Here is a 21273-nt window from a genome sequence, read left to right as displayed (position 1 = left end):
CCAGTACAAATTACTGCCATATTGATATTGTAAATTATACAAATACAAATGGTTAACTGAACCGGACCTGTCATTTAACAAATGTTAACTTGGTTGCGTCATTGGCATTCTTTTATAAATAACTAGTTAAGTTGTCCAAAGTAATTTAACGATACCATTCAAACTGACCTTTTCACTGACGTATTGACGCAATTACGTGCACTTGCTAGCCTGTTCCATTTACGTGTTCTCGCCGAATGCTAAAGACGAGTCTCACCTAGCCTTTGAAGGAAGTGACTTGGAAGGATCAGTCTTGCCAAGGAAGTATCCTTGACTTTGAGAAACGCTCACAGATTTCTTCTGACTTTTACACTCACGTTGTCTGGTCGTTGGTGAATTCCAGCTCTCCGTGCGTGTCCTCGTAGTCGACCCCTCCCCCTTGGGCTGTTCCAGGCTCTGTGTGGTACGGGATGATCACGGTCCCGCGGGCACCGGAGTTTCGGACCACTGTCACCTCCATGGTACCCACACTCTCACACACTCGCACCTGGTGGTCCGTAAAAGTGAAGATCCCCGCATGGTCGTCATCCAGGATGGTGACCGTGACCATCAGCGGTTCCACCAGTTGGGCCTTGGGAGCCTGATCCGTTTCGTCACTCTCAAACATACCCTCGGCATCACCAACACGCAGGTTCAGCAAACGCACAAAGAAATGTTCATCTTCCTCAAAGATGTCATCATCGATGATGCCCACCTAGAAAGAAAGTAGTTTTACTTCAGTAAACCTCAGAACATGCATAATTCTTGGACAAATACAACAGGAACATGGATTTGTAGAGATCTGACTTTTCTGATCAATGTGTCCATCACTCTGAATCCTCTTTCAGTCTTTTTGGCAAAGAGACTGTCAATCATTGCCACTCCAAAAATGACTGACATTAGAGCACTGTTGCCATGGATTCATGTCCCTGTCCATCTCAGTGAAGCGGACGTTTGTCTAAAAGGATGAGTACTACATGACAGATAAAGCTTTTTTTTTTCCTTTGGAAGCTGTTGTTACAATACTAAAGCATCCTTGGGAAAACCTGTTCATTGAAGATTCCTATTAATGGACATACAAGAATCAGTAACTTAGATTAAACCTTTTAGTTGAGAACTTGCTGGACAAACTGTATGTTGTGAGAATTTTCTTAGAAAACTTACATTGAAAGAAGCTTTAATGCAAAGTTTGGATACTTAAGACCAGATCTACTAGCAGGTAGTTAAAATTATTAACCAGCTATACCAACTAATGACCATAAAGTTGTACTAGGTAGAAACCATGTAAATCCACTTAGTGGTTTCATTTGGACCAAACTATGTGCTGTGGACATGCAGTATTCTTACTAAACTTAAGAGTTACATCCAAAGTTGAGATTATTGGGACCATCCCAGTTGCATCAAGATCCACTATAAGGTAGACCTTAACAGCTCAAACAGCTAGACCACCTTGGACCATATATGACCCGTTTGGGCAAGGTAAAAACCATGTAAAACCGTCTCAAGGTTTCAGCTCAACCAAAGTGAATGTTTTTAGAAACTGATGTAGAAAGCAACTTCTACAAACTCAATGTTCACGGAAATACTGTTTTGATGATCAATCATTGGTGTCTTCCTTATTCTTATTCAGACACTTGAAACGACCCCTAGTCAAAAACAGATCCATCAGCAGATAGTTCAACAATTAAAGGTAGCTAACCAGCTTGGATCAGCTAATGACCATCTACCAGTTTCATCTGGAACAAACTGCATGGTGTGGACATCTTAGAAAACATCCATAGAAAGCAACTCATGCAAAGTTTGGATACATAAGATATCCCAGTCGAGACCAGACCTTGTAGAGCAGGAGAAATCAATCCTGTTCATTTACCTGCAGAATTGAGCTCCAATCCTAATGAAACACAACTGAACAAGCTAATCAAGATCTTTAGACTCACAAGAAACATCCAGGAAAGTGTGTTGGAGGTAAACTCTGTAGGACGCTAGCAGCACTGTGCACCCCTAAACTAGCAGGTAATTCCTTCTAGACAAGTTTGGACCAACTAATGACCATAAAGGATCAAGGTAAAAGGGTTTCAACTGGTAGACAAGATTTCACATGGAATTTTTTCCACTCCTCCTCACCTTAATTTCTTTCCTGGTTTCTCCCGGTTTGAACACCAGCGTCCCCTCGCAGTACTCATAATCTGAGCCGGCGTTGGCTGAGCCATCTTCTGTACAGTAGTCGACATAGAAAGTGCTCTCCCCCAGGCCTCCCCGACACACCACGGGTATCGCGATGGTGCCACAGTTCTCCATGCACTGGCTGTGCGCACTCTCGAAGGAGATTCGGCTAAAGGTGGCCAAGTCGTCCTCCTCCAACGCCTCATCTCCACCTGTCACAACAGCACGGCGAGCGTGATCAGCTGCGTGTTTCTTCAGCACATTACCGGCCCCGATCATCATGCGTGTGGCCTGGACGCGGTAAAAGGCACGACTTTTCTGCTGATGGAGGAGGGCGTAGTAGTTGGCCAATTCCACCAGCTGATCAAACTCCTTATCTGGATACTTCTGCCGCAGTTCCTTCAGGATACGGATCACCTGCCAAGGAACATTCAAAGGTCATATTGTTCCAAACCTGACAATAGCGAAACATTGCAATATATTCAAACTTCTGATGTAATCTGCCAGGTTTGACGTGAATGACACCAAACAGCATTGGTTCTCACACTTCATGATGCATACACAAATGCGAATTACAATTAAGAACTAGAGCACAGGGAAAGATTTTGCCGAAACAACGACATTATCGCCTATTCCTTACAATAAGCTTTTACTTTACTTTAGAAAAACTGGAATATAGCACTTTAGCTGTATGGACTTTTAATGGCCATTTTTTGGGGATTTTCTTTTCTGGAGTTTGCCTGCCACAGGTCACTCTTTTGGAAAACTATCTTTTAAAAATTCTGACCAACATCTCCTCTTATGTTCACCATATTTGGAATGACATCAGTATTATTATTAAAAAAATAAAGACTATTTCAGTTTGTGGCTGAACCATTTATTTTTAAAAAGCCTCTAAGGGATAAAATATGAGATGGGAGGAAAATTACATGCTTTTTTTTCATTTATTCGCAAAACGTTCTCTCACAAAAGTATTTGGGTTCTCTTGCAAAAGTATTGCATTACTCTGATAAATTTTGCATATAGGGTTTCTTTATCGCAAAATCTTTATGAGGGAATCCAAATGCATAGAAATATTTTTTCCTCCCATCACCTCGTCTCTTTAGGGGCTCCATACTTTTTATTTACAGTGTCTCGGTTTGTTAGGATGAGAAACATGTCGACCGTGGTGAACTTTATGACTGTATGCACAAGTATTTATGTATAAATGTTTAGGTGTTAAATGACAGTGTGTCTTTTCTCACTTCTTTACGGCTCTCGTCCAGGTCCTTGGCACTGTCCATGTAAACGGTCGTGCTGTTGGAGTTGGGTAGAGTCCCCATGGTGCCTGTTGTGTTACCGGTTCCATCTTGGTAATGTTCTTGTGTCCCGATCCCTACAGCTCCAGTCCTCAATGGAAACTTGCCATCCATCGTCATCTCCATGCCTTTGGGGGTCATGTCCCCCTCTGTCTCCACAACAACCCCTGTCCTTTTGTCAGCACGGTAGCGTTTGGACATGTACTTGTAGAAAAGGAGGCGCCGGTCAGCGATCCAGGCAAGAATCACACAAACGGGGAAATAGCAGAGAGTGACCAGAGCTTCCCATACCTACAACACACACACACACACACACACACACCAACACAGCAAAGTACCAACATTTATACTCATTTAATGTGAGTTGGTAAGGTAGAAACTGTTTGTCGCCCACAAATCATACTTGTAAATATGAGTATTTTCCAACAACATCTCTAGGTCACATTTCAAGTTTAAAAAAAGTATATATTTTCCATTAAAAAAAAAACTAATTTTAAGGCGGGTTAATATAATTTTGGCACTTTTTTTCTATTATTTTCATTACATGTATGCACATTTCCCTGCAAAACTCTCATGAATATAATGTGTACAGACAGTTACTTTGCTTTTTTCAGTAATTCTTAATATTCTCAATGGCGATTCTCGATAGATTGTCATCATTATGTTCCAAATTTTACTAATGAGAAAGATATTTTTTAGCCATTCACTAATGTGATTTGGGATTATCTTAACTGCCATGTTAAATGCAAATAATGTCACATTTCTAAAACAGGGTTCATTTTCTTTCTCAAACACACACACACACACACAGTATATACGCAGACACACATAATACTGTATAAACAGTCTACAGTATGGCTCTCTACAGCTTTGTACTATATATAATTTGTTGTAATCAAGGTTTTTTTTTTATTTGCATAGCTTTGCATAAACTAAATGTTATTTTACATATAACTAAATTGATTTGCACATTTAAACTCAATAAAAATTTGATCACAATATTCATTTTAGGGGTGCAATATGACCTAGATTTAATCTCAACAGGCTTTGAAAGATTCACTCATATACAGAAATACAATCTCTCTCTCTCTCTCTCTCTCACACACAAACACACACACACCTCCACGACTCCAGGTGAGATGACGGACAGGATCAGGTAGAGCCAGATGTAAGCGAAGATACTCCAGAAGGCGGTGATGAAGAAGACTCTCAGATGTTTGATCTTCCTCGACTCGCCATCAGGAATCACCCACACACAGATTCCAATGATCACAAACATATTAAAGGCAGCGCTGCCCACAATGGTGCTCGGACCCAGCTCACCGGACACAAAACCATGTCCACACACCTGAAGTACACACACATGACAAAATCAGCCAATTATAATATATCTAATGTTTAATGTGGAGAGGGATTTTGGGCCAATGAGATTTCACTGTGGGCGGGGCTACTCAGCACAACACAACAAAAAAAAAAAAAAAACCAAGCGACAGAAAACATTGTTGTGAAGACTTTTATACAATGCAGTTGTTTATAACAAATTTAAATAAACATAAAAGAGAAAGGATTTATTGCTTGAATTCCAAATATAAAAGCTTTTAGTTGATTGAAACCAGTGTTTTTCTTGCATAAATAACTATGTTGTTATTAAGTAATATTTTAAAAGAGCATATATTTACATAATTTTTCATTTTTTAATTTTACTCTTTTTTTAAATTCTACTACTTAGTTTTAGCAATTTTGTTATGTACTTATGTATTAGTTTTAGTAGTTTAAATATTTCTATTTTTTATTCAAGTTTGAGTAATTTTAGTACTTAGTTGTAAATTCAACATTTCAAATTTGAAAGTTTTTCATTTAATAAGTTAGATAAAACACCTTTTTTTTAGACATTTATTTGTATTATTATTATAATTCTGATTTCGTAGTAAATTCAGTCTTTCCAAGTTGAATGGAGTGCAGCATTAATTCAATACAGACATATAAGGGTTTAAAAGCTTGTATTAAATGAATTAACAGTCAGAACAATTAAACGAAAGGTGGATTGTGTCACTTTCCATTCCACATCAGATCAGTGAGTATTGTTCACATTCAATAACATTCAATGCATTGAAACCAAGATATGTCACATTCACTGAACATCCCTGAAAACGAAGCGAATGTCCTTGGGGAAGATACAAAAGAAAGAATGAAATAAGAAGCATGCAGGTGTTGGTTATCAGTGTGTGTGTGTGTGTGGCTCTATCACTGATATCCCTCTACATCATCTCCAGCTCAGAGCGGCGAGCCTTTGGGATGGGTCTGTGACAAACAGATAATTCACCCTGTGCCTGCTTTCTGGCTGAGCTTGCGATGAGATATCACACTTCTGATAAGTGTGATGCATTGTGATTACGTTGTTAAGATGCATTAGCTGTACAACAATGCTGTGTACATGAAACCCTTGAGTCAAGTGTAGTGGACTGACAGATGTCCTAACACATTAGATCTTGGGATGCGGAGTGGCAAACAATAAAGCTCAGCTACATGTGCTAAATGTTGTCCGACAGAGCGATGCATGACTCCCGCAGACAGACTTACACAGATCTGAGATGGCAGACGTGTCGATTCCATGCGGTGGAAGACGAGGGACAAACCGGGAGAACTCTGTCTCATTAATAAACGGGATCTGGATCCTCATTAGCGGGAGCTGAGGTCTCCACATCTCACACAGCATGGATCTCACTAACTATCCCCATCAAGGGCCAAGAAGCTGTTTAACCCATCAACATGGGCATCAAACACAATTTGTTGTCCTGTTTTTACATGCCACGGAAACTGCAAGGGCGCTGGTAAATAAAAATAACAGCAAAAAGTAGGAAAATCCCTCTAAAAGCAGAAATCCAGGTCAGGATTCAGATGGGAAAACCAGATTAAGACTTATAAACAAAATTTTGAAGAAAGAAACAGTTTTCACTCAGAAATTAAAAAAGTAAAAATTAAACCTACAAAGAAAAAGATAGTGTTACTTTACTATCATTGAGATACATATAAAGTTAGTTTTGTTTTTTTGTTGTTTTTTTAAATATTTTTGTTAATTTGTCCGTATACTTGATTAAATGTTTTAGTTTTAGTCATCAAGTTAAACTTTGAAATCAAGTTATCAATATATATATATATAGCATAAAAACAGCAAGTAACACATGGAAAGGAACTTTTTAAAGTAGAAAAACTGAAATATATATATAATTTTAAAGTGTTTGTAATTTTGTTGGGCATTGTCTTTTTTTTATTTATTTTTTTATTTTTCATAATGTTTAATTTTTGAGTCAGAAGCAGGTAGTTTTAGGACTTTCTCATTTCATAAAGTTTATTGTATTAGAAAAAAAGGAGAGAAAGACTACATTTTAAAATGCAAAAAGTTCTCATAGCTAAAAGACAAAGCTAAAAGCCACAAAATGTATATGTTAATTACACGAGTCTATGAATTATGGATGGATCATGCTTCGACACGAACTGATAATCAGACAAAGCAGCACTTGGTAACGCTGCTAATGAAATAGTCAAACCTCAGGCTACACTAATGAGGGTTTCTCCATCTGCTGTGAATGTAATTAGTGGTTATGCAGTTAATTGTTATTAAGGGCTTCTCAACTAGCACATTTTATCATCTGAAACCCTCACCCACCTCAATGACCGACAGGAGGATTTCAGGGGCGGATGATCCCAGAGCCATCAGGGTCAGATTGGACACGGTTTCGTTCCAGATTCTCACGGTGGCCACTGATGTTTCTCCGTTTGGCATTGTGATGGTCACCTCTTTCTCCTGAAGGATCAGAGAGGAACATGTTAAGGATGCAGTCAGTCATTACTGCTAATGAAAGCCTGACAGGTTTTAGCAGGAGGGGTCATGAACCGTAGTCTCGACATTATTTGTTCTTCAGACATTCTTCTTTAAATACAGTAAGTATCAGCTCTATGCAAAATGACATTTGTTTTTTTGTTCATTGAAAGTGCATAAAATTCAACAATTTGCACATTTAAATCTCCATATCTCTGGGATTTAACCATATGGGGCCTTAAAAATAAACATACACAAAGAAAAGTTTGTTAATATTTATGGCAGTAAGGTTTGTTCTATGCAGTTGTATTGATAAAGGTAAACGAGATACATTTCAAGTTTTAACATTATTTGTTCTTCAGACATTTCTTTTTAAAATACATAAGGAATGAGCTGTATTCAAAGTGTCCCACATTTGGTTTTTGACCACTGAAAATGTGTACAGTTCAACAATTAAGACACCAAAAGAAAATACTGTTAAGGATTAATATCCGTATATCTATGTTACAGGCACTCAAACTTAGAAAAGAAATAATTTTGGCACTCAGATAGGCATGTTCTATTCAATTGTTTGGGAAAGCAACTGTATGCAAAGTGACCAACATTTAGTTTCGACAACTGAAAATGTGTCCAATTCAACAATTTATTCATTGAGCCGTGGAACTGAGCCATATAGAGCCATTTAGAGAACAAAGATACCACAAGAAACGTTTGTTAGCCATTAGAATCTAAATGGATATTGAGATCATTAATACATGCTGAGTAATAGGCATTGAAACTTTGAAAAGGCATAATTTCCCCCACCTGTAATTTGGCTTCAAAGCTTTTTTGAAAATGGTCATTTTGACCCCTCTCTACAAAATACTGGGTTACAGATTTTTTGAAAGATTTTGGCTTCTAAGATCTAAACTTTGTGAGCTAGTGACTTTTCTGAAATTTGGTTGATCTGCCATCGATTTGTTCAGTCGATTGATTGCTAATGGTTGGTTGAGGCTTATTTGATCCACGTCAGTTTATGGCAGATGACTGCAAAAAGTTATTGTTGTTTTCCGGTCTATTAAAGAGATGCCAAACTGTATCAAAACCCTGAGACAACCAGTTCACTCAATAATGCTCCTGAAATGCCAGGGCTCGTTATTCTGGCATTGTGCTTTTATTCTTAAGACTTTCAGTGCATCAAGAGTCAGTCAAATTCTCATGGTTCAGTTGTTTCTTTTGAGACAGAAGAGTTCAATTGTAGTTTTTCAGCCTGGAGGCTCTAAAGCGTGTGTGGTGTATCCTCTGATTCAGAGCTGGAAATGCTTTCCTTTAATAATTTGCAACTGGCATATTAGAAACAATGACTGCTGCTCACAATGATGCATCTAAAGCGGTCTGTGCACGGATAGATGGGACGTCTCAAAGCAAGAAAGAACACAGAGTACTAATGCTGGATTCTTTATTTTCTTCATGACTCAGTGTGCATTGTCAATGCTAATATGCACCAATTCTGATCTTGTTTCATGCATACAGACAGCAAAAACACTGTGCATTCTGGCATGCTCAAAATGTTCACATCTAAACATAACAAACAGTTCAGAGATTTGTTTCTAAATATTAGCTGTGTGCACGAGGCCTTGCTGACAGGCCATACATACTCTCCACAGCACTTCTATGTCCTTCTTTTGCTAACATCTCCCAACTATTTTTGTCCGTCTCTGGTGCTGCTTTCACACCCTGCAGACACGTCCTCGTGTTTTGACAAGGGTGTATGTGGCCTGTTTCTAGGGGACGCTTTGATTAATGAGGTAGACTCAAAGCTGTTGGCTTTGATTTAGCAAGGGCTGATTTGAGCAAGGCTGATTTACTCACCGCTGAGAGAAAGAGAGCGACTGACTCTCACAAAAGACCTGTGTTAGCCAACCCTGCTGTGCTGAAAATCCTTTACCTAATTTGGTTTTCCCAGTCAAAAATTGCTTTTAAATCTCTCATGCTATATTATTTTCAAATCTTGGTTTCAATCTTTTTTTTTTTTTTTGGTGATTGATCTGCGTAAGCCTCGTTGAGTGAAAAAAGCATAATTTGTGGATCATTTTAGCATTGTTTATTCAAAAATTAACTATTATTTTCAGAAAAGAAATACTCTCCCTGTCAAAATGACCCGAACATAAGTTTTAACAATATTTTACATTATTTAGTTCATACTAGTGTTATTTTATTATCAGTAATATACAATTATATATTTTTTATGATATTTTAATTTTATTTATTAATTTTAGTTATTATTTTAATATATGTTTTTATGTTTTTTCATATTTTTTATAGTTTTGATGTTTTTAAAATATATAAGCATAGTTTATATCCATTTTAAAATTAGCAATAGTTATTTATATTCTACTTTTTCATATTTTATTGTATTTCAGTTAATGTTTATTTCATTTCAAGATTATGATTTTCATTGTTTTATGGTTTTAGTTTACTAGATTTTTATTTTAATATACATACCAAGATCGGTCAATGCATATTGAATAAATGTGTCAACATCTGGAGGGGTTTTAGACATTTCCCCTTGGTTTGTGATTATCTTCTAAAGATTATAAATGTGAATTTGTTATTATATAATAATTCAGATGCTCCTAAAATACAATGTCTATTATGTGATATAAATTATAAGCTTGGTTATAAAACACAGGCATATGGTGATGAAGCACAAATCCATTCTGATTAAAGCATAGTAATAATTTATTATACTACATATATATATATATATATATATATATATATATATATATATATATATATATTTTATTTCAGATTTAGTTATCAATAACAACTCTGACAAACTTGAAAGCAACTGTTGTGACTGTGCAATGATGGTGCCACATTTCTCATTTTGTTTTATTGTATTCCACGTTTGTTTATAAAAGTATTTTGGAGTAAAGTTGTGAAAATCAATGCATTTCCTTCATCTGGCTGCATTTCAAATTCAGCAGCCTTGTCATACTGTATAAAGCTAGAGTTGTTTATTCTGCTATTTATTTCCTGGCTGAGAAACTTACTGACAAAATAAAAGAACTAAAGGAAAACTAGCCTCGTTTCTAAAAGCCGTCTGGCTAATTTTCCTCTTTCGACAAGTTTATGCCGCATGAGTCAGCGGAGGTGACAGGAGTAGGCGATCTACCCTTGACAAGTGTTGACGAGTCAGTCGTTTTAGCAGAAAGAAAGAAAAACCATCAAGCACGTAGCAAGCATTAAACATTCAGAGGCTACAGAAACACTCACAATTGTTTTTCTTTTAATAACAGCAATTACAAGCTAAACTGAGCTCAGGTGAAGGTTATGCTTTAAAAAAAAGAGAGTCCCCCCGCCTTATGTTGCTCCAAACCTGTTTACAGTTTGCAAAACTTTTTATCAATCTTCAAAAAAAAAAAACACACTAAATAAACCATAAAATAACACAGTCAATATGATTCATGCGCTATATTCCATGTCTTCTGAAATCATATAATTGCTTTGCATGAGGATATTGTTTAATATAATTGATAGCTCTCACGTATGTCATAACCAAATGCACTTTCAGTGAGTACCAACTTAAATTTGACATTAACCTTTATGCATTTGGCAGACACTCATCCAACTCAAATTACTATAAAATGCATTCAATGTGTGTTTTATCAGATCATGCATTCCCACGGATTCAAACCCATGGCCTTGGCCTTGCTGCCATTTCAGAAGACTTGAAAAACAGACTACTTTTATAATGTTTTTGTCCTTTCTTGTTTGTCCGTTCAAGTAAAAGAAGATGCGAAAGAGAACTCTATTCAGTATTTGCACACTATATGATAGTGATGAATTGAGTTCTCTTTCACGTCCGCTTGCGCTTGAATGGTTTAAATTACATTAAAAAGTGCATAAAGGAATCAAAATGCGCACGTCTTATTGAATCCACAGTTTTTGGAACTTTGGAAATTATTCTTGATACCCACCCTTAGTTCTAAAATGCACCTTTTACCTTTAGTATCTTTTGTTCTGAGCATTTTGTTTGATTCTCTGAATGGAATTATTTGCAAGAGATTGCAAGACAAGACTCACCTGTGACGTGATGACCTCTATAGATGCCATGAATCGATCAGCGATGATGGACACTCCCAGAAACATGTACATGAGACAGGCAAAATACAGGATGGCCCGGGCGACCTGCACTCCCAGACTGGGATTGATGGGCTTCCATATGGGCAGGATGATCCCAGGTTTGCATATGACCATGTCAGAGCATGGTTTTTTCAGAGCGGCGTCATCGCCGTCATCCGTCAGGTTACTGTAGAGCTCTGATGGAGCTTCTGGAGTGACGGAGGGCTGGAGAGAAGGTTCTTCCTGCTGGGATTCAGGAGAACAGGATGGAGGCAGAGAAAGGACGAGGATGAGAGACAAGAAGAGGACGGGAGAGGAAAACGGTGCCATGGCCTTGCTCGTCAAACGGCTTCAAAGTTCAGAGGAGGAGAAGAGATAAAGGAGGTGATGAAAGACAGAGAGGAAGCAGCCCACCAGGGGACCTGGGGAGAAAAGAGTGAAGAAAAGAGAAGAAACTATGACAATGCATCTGTAAATGTCATCATCAGAAAAACAAATCTCACGCAGCGCTCACAATCCAACATAAACATCTCCAGGCTGCAGCTTTGTACAGCTCGCTTTTATAGCAGAGTGAATCAAGTAGATGATTACAAAAAAATATGTGAGACGCAGAAACAGACCTTGCTAGAATAAAAGACTGCGTAGGCAGTGAAAAGGAAAGCAACAACCTACTGCTGATGATGATGGACGTGATGGTTTTTTCTGAAGAGCTTAGCAACAGGACATCGAGCCTTTGAGTCAAATAACAATGCAATAAGCATAGAAATGCTGCCCGGATGGAGGATTACAGTACGTCCTCTGCAGGTCTCAGAGAGGGACATCGGTGTATGCAAGGCTTTTATTAACTCAAGTACTCAGAAAGCTTTCTGCACTTGCACACAGTCAGGGAACCGGAGGAAACTTTAATCCTCAGATGTTGCTCTTTCAGCGATTTGGGGACTAGAGATTAGGTATTCAGTTATATTTCACTGCAAGCATCACCTTTGTCAATCACAATTAATGTGGATAAGAAACAATCGATGATGAGTTTATACTGAGATCTCTAATTTTGGTTGCAGACTTTGGTATCTTGGCAAACATGACCACAGTTTGAGACATTATTGAGATCTCACAAATAAGATGTTTCGGTTGCACTTTATTTTACAGTACGTGTACTAACATGTACTTAAAGTGTACTTACAGTGTATTTATCTAAGAAAGTTCTGGTAATACAAGGTAACTACATGGGGTAGGGTTAGGTTTAGGGGTAGGTTCAGGGTTAGTACCTAGTTATTACATAGTTATTGTAAGTACTATAATATGTACATAGTATGTACATGAGGAACAGGACTGTAAAATAAAGTGCTACCGATGTTTCTTTCTCCTAAAAAAAAAAAAAGGACATTTGTTCTCAATTTTATTGTCTGGCGTTGAAATTAGATATTTACGAGATCTCATTTGTACATTTTCATCACATGAGTGATTTCAATATGAATTCCTTTTTTTTTTCTCTACCAACTGTTTATAGTGTTATTTACGGAAAATTTTTTTTATATTTATTAACATTTAGAATATGTTTTATATTTGTTTTATGTTTTTTATATTTGTTTTAGCATTTTTGTTATGTGATAAAAAAATCATATAAACATAATATAATGGTGTTTTTTAAATGATTATGTAGTTTTAATTTCTTCTACTTTTTATTTTTATTTAGCAAATTTAGTATTTCAGTTAGTTGAAAAAGCAACATTTTAGTTTACAACATTTCTATTTTTTTACATTTAAGTTTTTCATCTAATATTCATATTCCATTTTATCAGCCTTGTTTCAATTATTGAAAATTGCTTTTAATAATTACAGCTTTTGTGATCACTAAAACACTTCTAGTTTTTTTATTTATTATTATTATTTTTTTAACTGCTTTATTCCAATTACCGAAAATAACACTTTTTAGTAAAAAAAATTATATATATATATATATATATATATATATATATATATATATATATATATATATATATATATATATATATATATATATATATATATACACATATATTTTTAAGTTTATAATCTATTATTGATATATTATTATTATTATTATATAATAATCATCTCTTTTTCAATTACTAAAAATGATTTTAAATAGCTATAGCTTAAGTGAACAATAAAACATTTTTCAGTACTATTAAGACATTTCAGAAGATTTCATTTTTAGACAAAGATACAAAACACTCCATGAAGTCTCCTGAGCTATGAAGGAGCAAACTTTGAGCAATCTGACAGCAGACTTCGGTAGCTTGACACATCTGAGCACCATTTGAGATCTCTTACAAACCTCTAGAGGAGAGACGGAGCGACATAGGGCTGTTTTTCCTCTTTTCATTCGAGATTTTTCTTTCCAGCAGGCACACTCTCAATCTGATATATAGCACAACAGCGAGTGCAAGCGGGCGCCTGCACGCTCTCTCTCTTTAAATATAATTTTACAGACACTGAGATGTTTCTAAATTCAGAGCACGCTATCCATACTCACACACTTGTCCTTTTTCCACCAATTGTCTCTTTCTAAATGACCTTATTCCATCACAGAGCAGCTCTGTGTCTAAAACAGAGTTTGAACTGCTCTCTCTTCTTCACTTCGAATACTAAACAGCCAGACAGAGCAGCTTTGTGCTCGCGTTTCATGCAGTGATGGGTTGCAAGGAGGTTAGTGGGTTACACCATCATTTCCCCTCATTACCAGAGCATCTCTCTTCTGCCGTAACACCATTCGTTTGACTGCAGGCTTGTCAACTGCGGAGAACGAATCCCCCCAATATAGAAGCCAGGCAAAGACTGAGTCATATTATGAGCTAAAATAACCAGGAGGCAGAAGTTGTGGTTGTTTCTGCTGCAAAACCGGCTCAGGGACGGAACCTGCATTGACCTTTAAAACATTACATTGAAGGAGGAACAAAACAGATGCTTTGGAGGAGATCACAGATGAGCTCGTTGCTTATGAGAATTTACAATGATAGACACTGAGAGAGAAACAGAAAGACTGAATGCAGATGCATAGGTTTGTATAAAATGTATTTAGATGTTTTAACAATGTTTAGCATGCTAATAAAGCACATGAAAAGAAGAAGGAGTTTGGCATCAGTATTGGGGTCCGACTCGTTCATATTCCCCACCAAATCGGGACGTTTCCACAGAGACCGCACAAAGGGTTGGTGAGGGTGATCCATCACAGAGAAAAAGTGCAGAAAGAGAGTCAGAAAGTCTGAATAAAATATTGGATATAAAGTAAATATTTGTGTTAAACCACCTCAAAATAAAGGTAAAGTGCATAATATCTGCACCACTAGCACAATCACTAAATGTAACTGCAAAAATAATGACTGAAATAAATACAGGGACAGCATTCAATCATCCTCAGGCTATTCAAGATGTAGATGAGTTTGTTTCTTCATCAAATTTGGAGAAATGTAGCATTGCATCAGTGTCTCATCAATGGATGCTCTGAAGTGAATGGGTGCCGTCAGAATGAGAGTCCAAACAAAAGATAAAAACATCACAATAATCCACACCACTCCAGTTAATCAGTTAACATCTGGAGAAGACAAAAATATGCATGTAAGAAACAAATCCATCAAGACATTTTTACTTCCAGTCCATAATCCATAATAATTCTTCCTCCAGTAAAAAAGTTATCTTGTGTGAAACAGGAGAAAAATATGCATAGATCAATAACAGTTTATGAGTCAAAACAAATCTCCAAAACAGTAAAAAAAAGCGTTATTATGGATTACGGGTTATGTATTTTGTCCAAAAGTGATGGCATTAAAGTTAAAAACATCTTGATGGATTTGTTTCTTACAAACATGCAGCTTTTGTCTTCTTCAGATGTGAACTGATGGATGGAGTGCTGTAGATTATTGTATTGTTTTTATCATCTGTTTGGACTCTTATTCTGACGGCACCCATTCACTGCAGAGCAACCATTAATGAGACACTCATGCAATGCTACATTTCTCCAAATCTGATGAAGAAACAAACTCATCTACATTGTGGACAGCCTGAAGGTTTGTACATTTTAATTCCTGGGTGAATTAATCCTTAAAAACATGCTTTGAATTGGATACATATATTTTGTTTTAAAAATTGGGACTTGGACATGTTGGACATGGACATTCGCCATAATCCACACTCTCTCTTTCACTCTTCTCTCACACATATAAACATTCCCACGTGCGCAGTGATTCATCCATTTAGCTGTTTCAGCAAGTGCACTCACATGTCAAAGCCAGTGCGCACTGACCACAGCGCACACACACACACACGCACACACACGCGCACACACACACACACACACACATACACACACACAGTGATGCATCTTTTTTTTCTGTCTATTCTCAAACAGATTGAGAAGTTCACTCTTACATAAGCAAGTAATGTGCACCACTGATAGAGCACTTAAGCCATGGTGAGGCTAAACAACTCATTTTACCAAAATGATTTCCAGAAACACTCAGCCTTTGCTCAATCAGCCGCTTACCATGAGCCATCAGATAAATACAGCAAGTGCCTGTTGTGTAGAGATGAGAAACTTGAACCCTTTTCCTATTTTGCCCCAAAACCCACCCAGTCATCATCGACTCATCTTCTATTAAATCCAGCCTAAAAACATTCCTCTTTACTTAACTAGTTCCCATGATCAGTCCTTTTTCTTTTTTGTACATTACTGGATCATTTATGCACTAATGCATTTTTCACTCTATGCCTTGAGGAGGCACACTTATTATAATATATTATGGTTAGTTTTATTATTAAGAAAACAGACAAACAATGCATTACGAACCAGGATTATTATAATAAACCCCTATACTTAAATTAAAACCATGAAAAAGTTATTGGTGATAAATGTTAACCGAAATAAAATTTCCCATTTTAATTGAGTTTATCTAACTGAACTAAAATAACTAAACCTGAAATAATAAAAAATATACCATTATAAACATATAGTACTTCAATGAAACTAAAACGATACCTTAAATGTTGCTGTATGTTATGTTAAGCCTCCATTCATAATTAAGGACATAAAGAAACACATCCATGCATCACCACATATTTATAATATGTATTATGTATTTATAATAACTATTCTGAACTGGTATGTAAGTATAATTATAAAGTATAAGTATAATTTAACCAAGAAATTCCTAGAAGCATCCTGATGAGATGGAATTCATCCAGAAATAAACTCATTCCTTCCTCAAATGAAAGCTACAGGCCTGGCGTGCATCACTGAGCATGTCGCTACACATTTACTGTGTGCTTTAAAAATCCTCTGTGACATTTTGCTTCGCTGAATTGGGACTCATAACCTAATTTGACCTTTCGAGTACAAGAACACAATACTCTAACAGCGTCTTATCGAGGCTGAAGGAGGCTGAAGGAACATGGTTTCTGTTTACTTCAGAGTCAAATTTACATGCACAAAATCTGTGAATAATGCCTGATTTTGGACTGTTTTACAGCTTTTCATAGATGAAAACAATACAGAGACAACAGAAATTGAATTTTGTGACCTGATGCAAGCTAGATTTTATGTCTCCTTCCTAAAGCCTAGTGCAGTGTGTTAACTTAATCTCCAGCTGAATATTGTTTTTTCAATATGCACACATTATTTGTCAAATTTGTGCAGTGAAAAGAATGAGGGGGGGGGGGGTTTGTCTAAAAATAAAAATGCAGCAACTTCTTAATTTGGTGGTTTTTACACTAAAAGTAGCTGAAAAGAATACAAGCTTTTAAATTAAATATTAAATAACTGAGATGCATGGTTGGCACAGTCACTGAAAACTGGAGTAAATTAGGGCTGGAGCAGAAGCCCTGGAGCGGGACATCATATCCTTCTGTCCATACTGCAGGGTCTGAAATCATTTGGCATGCTTAAAATCGGTGTGACTTGTTCTTGAGCCTGTGCACATCCAGAAGTTACACAGACGTAACATTTGCTTCACTGAACTGTTTGAGTATTCATTCATTTTATCTGGCAGTGACTACAGTGTTTACAAAACCCTGAGAACATGCAGCTAATGTCTCAAGTGACACACACGCGCACACACACACACACACACACACACACAGACACACAGATGGTGAAGTGATTTGAGAAGGCCGTAGATTCCATCTCTGAGAGTGAACAGTTGCTTAATTTCTCCCACCCATAAAGCTGAAACACTCTATTTGATTAGAGCAGCATCTGATGATGGCTTTACGGAAACGATGCTGGAAAAATGTCTGATGCTTATAGAGAGTGTCTCATTAATGAAACGTGTCTGATTCTTGAAGAACATCTGATAACAGAAGAGTGTCTTGTGATAGACGAACATCTGATGATGCAAGAGCATTTGATGCTGGAAGAAGGTCTGATGAGAAACGATCGTCTGATGACGGAAGAGCATCTAATCACAAGCGTATGATTTCAAGCAACAATATTTTGACTAATTCATGCTGAGTTTCACTTTTGACATCAAGTAATTAAGCTGATATTCTTAAAACACAAGATCAAAGTAACATTATGTATCTGTTTTTTTATTTTATTTTCATTCCTGCTCAAATATTCATCCGAACAGCTGAGAAAAATTACACGAAACAAAGCAGAGAGAAAAGTCAAGGGCTTCACATGACCATCCTGAGCTCTAATCACCAGAATAACAGGTGCATATGCTAAACACAGATTATTATTAGTAAAAGAGAGAGAGGACACTGTGAACGTACAACCCAGACACTAGCATACACAGTAATCATCCTCATGTGCCCTTCTATCACTACTACAAGAGTCAGAGTCCTGCTATATTTAGGATTCTTAATTAATGCTCATTACCAGGATTAATGCAAAGGTTGAAGTCATTACACTGTAGGATTCAACAGTAAGTCTGCACAGATGAAACAGATGAGTAATTATTGTGTCATTGAACTGATTAAAGAGAACACAGCTCCTCAGTTTCATCTCATATTAATAGAGCTTTTAATATTTGATGTTTAATGTGAATGAATGGGATTCTGTACGAGGAAGCTGCCAGCAACATGAGAAAGAGAATGAGAGATGTATATCATGGAGGAAAAAAATAGAAAAAAAGAAAGATGGAGGAGAAAGGAGAAGAAAGGAAAAGGAAAGGCTGATTCTTTTAAATTCTATGCACACACACACACACACACACACACACACACACACACACACACACAGACATACACACACACACACATACACACACACACACACACACACACACACATATATATATGAATTATAATGAATTCTAAAAATAACATGAAATATAAATTTGAAGTGCCAACATGAGAAGGGATGATATGTAAGAAAAAAAAAATAGAAAAAAGTAAGATGGAGAAAATAATATAAATGTGAAAAGGATACATTATTTTTAAAATCGATGCATAAATGAAGATTATACCATAAAGTCTTAGCAGAAATGTAATATTTCCATCTTATGTGTTATTTTGAAATATGCAATACATAACCAGTTAAATATTAAACAATTATTAAAATTAAGAATGAATAACAAAAATAATATAAAATATAAATTTCAAGTTATTTAAAAAAATAAAATGAAAAAACTAAGCTAAAATTTATAAAATACAAATAAAACAACTACTGTGATTATTATATCAAATATTGCTATCCAATTTTTTTATTTTGGGGGGGGGGGGGCAAATATTCACAAATTGTCCTATTTTAAGATAGATGTTTGACACCTACTTAAAAAAACAGTTGTTGCATTTTTTCTTTTTTTTGATTTTGACTCAGAACCTTTAGCTGATTTATCAGGGAGAAATGTCCTTTGTGACAACTAGCCCCAGTCTCTCTTCCTGTACATAGTTCAGTATATCCTACGATTTGTGTTTAACATAAACTGTTATAGATTATCCATAACCCTAGATATGAAATATAAGTCAGATTTTGCTTTTACAAATCTTTTTCCTGATATTCTTCTGGTGGCATTTTCAAGTTTCATCCTCACCATCATAGCAGAACCTGAAACACACACACACACACACACACACACACGCATGCACGTACATTTCTCTAGCGGTGAGCACACAGCAATCTGTGTGAATGCAATTTATCATTTTATATGCAATAACACCTTCACTGTGATTTTGAAGTTCAGGACGGGGAGAAGGAATTAACAGATTTAGAGTTAATGTCATTGCTAGACTTACAAACTCACAGGATTCATTTAACTCCTAGAAAAAACTCAATTCTGCTCTCGACACAATCTGATGCCAGACACACTGCGAGGCAGAGGTGAGAATTGAATTTTTCTGCATCATCTTGATTTACTGTGTTTAAAACGAGCTCCAGACCCGACATGTGTCCGCTCGAGCAGATGGCAGCGTGTTGTCCGACTTCACTCGCAGGCCCTCTGAACAACACTTCATGAATTTTGTTAGTTTCGTTAGTTTTATGCCCTACAGTGAACCTGCAATCATAAAATCTGCTTAATAGACCTTGACCGCTTCGCTGAGGAGAGTAGATGTTGAGGAAAGACTTCCGTTCTGCAGCTGTCCTCATTTCAACATAGACTTTCTTATATTAAGAACATCAGAAACTGTTGTTTAGTTCAGAAAGTCAAAGTACCAATGACTTCCCAGGTAACAAAAATATTTTAACATTATGGAAACATTACTTCTGAATGTTCTCTGAATATCTTTTTCTTTTTTGATTATGCAAACATTTAAGGAACATTCCCTTTTTATGATTTCGCAAACATTATGGGAGTTACTTTTAAATATTCTCTGATATTCTCTGAACATTCAAAACAGCAAGTTTTGTGCAAATTTTTTGAGAACATCATTAAAGATCAGATAACTAAAATATATATATATATATATATATATATATATATATATATATTTTTTTTTTAATGTTTAAAAAAATGATTTGTTATATGAACATTAAGGGAAAATACAAATGTTATGGGAATGTTATTTTTTTAAATGTTCTCTGAATATTTTGTAAAAAGTAGTTACATTTAAAACATTTTTTGGAAAGGAGATTATATCGAAAAACTTACACACTTGACCTTTATCTATGAAATAGTAAAGCAATGCAATGAATTATACTACAAAATGCAATAATATGACTATTTTAATATGAGCACAAAATGTCCAATGAAATGTATAAAAATGTCTGTCAGACTGTTTGGTTTAATTTGTAATGTTTTGAATGTCATTACCACCTACATCTGCAGCCAAGCACAGTCAAGCTGGCCAAAACTCACAAATGTGCAATACCACCCACCAGCTTCACTCTGAACCTGAGATCAAACACACACACACACACACACACACACACACACACACACACACACACACACACTGCAGGCTGAGGCAAAAAAAGAAAGACCTGAAAAATCTCAAACCTCACATTGAGGGTGCTCAATGTGTCTCATTTAAACCTGAAAAGGAACAAACAGTTCTAAGCTACTGATATCTTGAGCTCCTGGAGTCTCATCTGAGACCAAATATTTACATTTATCCCTGAAACGGCACCAGAAATCATCTTATATTGTGTAAACATGTATCAAGTCACATTATATGTAAGGCTAAATGTCTGGATTATTGCATCCCAGTTGACAAAATATATCCTGAGAACGTTTAGCTAATGTACACATTAAGTTATGAAATGTTATTTCTGATGTTCCAAACATTCAAAATATCCAGTTTTTTAAACATTCTAAAATTCTTAAAAGGTTTTCTCTTGGTTATACAAACATTCCATTTGATCGTTTTCAAATATTACGGGAATGTTACTGTTGAATGCTCTCTGAACATTCTAAAACAACTAATATTTAAAAAAATGTTACACAAACG

General features: G+C 36.2%; 1 protein-coding gene across 4 annotated transcripts in view; it reads right to left on the bottom strand.

The window, feature by feature from the left end:
* Positions 1-352: 352 nt before the first annotated feature.
* Positions 353-21273, bottom strand: part of LOC113058692 (sodium/calcium exchanger 2-like) — a 67215-nt gene continuing 46294 nt past the window's right edge. For 3 of the 4 annotated variants that reach the window (XM_026226842.1, XM_026226843.1, XM_026226845.1), the window contains exons 2-7: positions 11371-11831; positions 7147-7284; positions 4600-4827; positions 3426-3770; positions 2143-2598; positions 353-733 (exon numbers count right to left, since the gene is read on the bottom strand). In XM_026226842.1, the coding sequence (XP_026082627.1) occupies positions 353-733; positions 2143-2598; positions 3426-3770; positions 4600-4827; positions 7147-7284; positions 11371-11739 (1917 nt within the window). In that variant the 5' untranslated portion in view covers positions 11740-11831. Of the gene's footprint in view, positions 734-2142; positions 2599-3425; positions 3771-4599; positions 4828-7146; positions 7285-11370; positions 11832-12081; positions 12275-21273 lie in introns of those variants that run through there. The other variant, XM_026226844.1, reaches the window with a different exon arrangement.

This window comes from Carassius auratus, chromosome 40, assembly GCF_003368295.1.
Source record: "Carassius auratus strain Wakin chromosome 40, ASM336829v1, whole genome shotgun sequence".
NCBI classification, from domain to species: Eukaryota; Metazoa; Chordata; class Actinopteri; order Cypriniformes; family Cyprinidae; genus Carassius; species Carassius auratus.
This window is presented reverse-complemented; position numbering and strand designations above follow the sequence as displayed.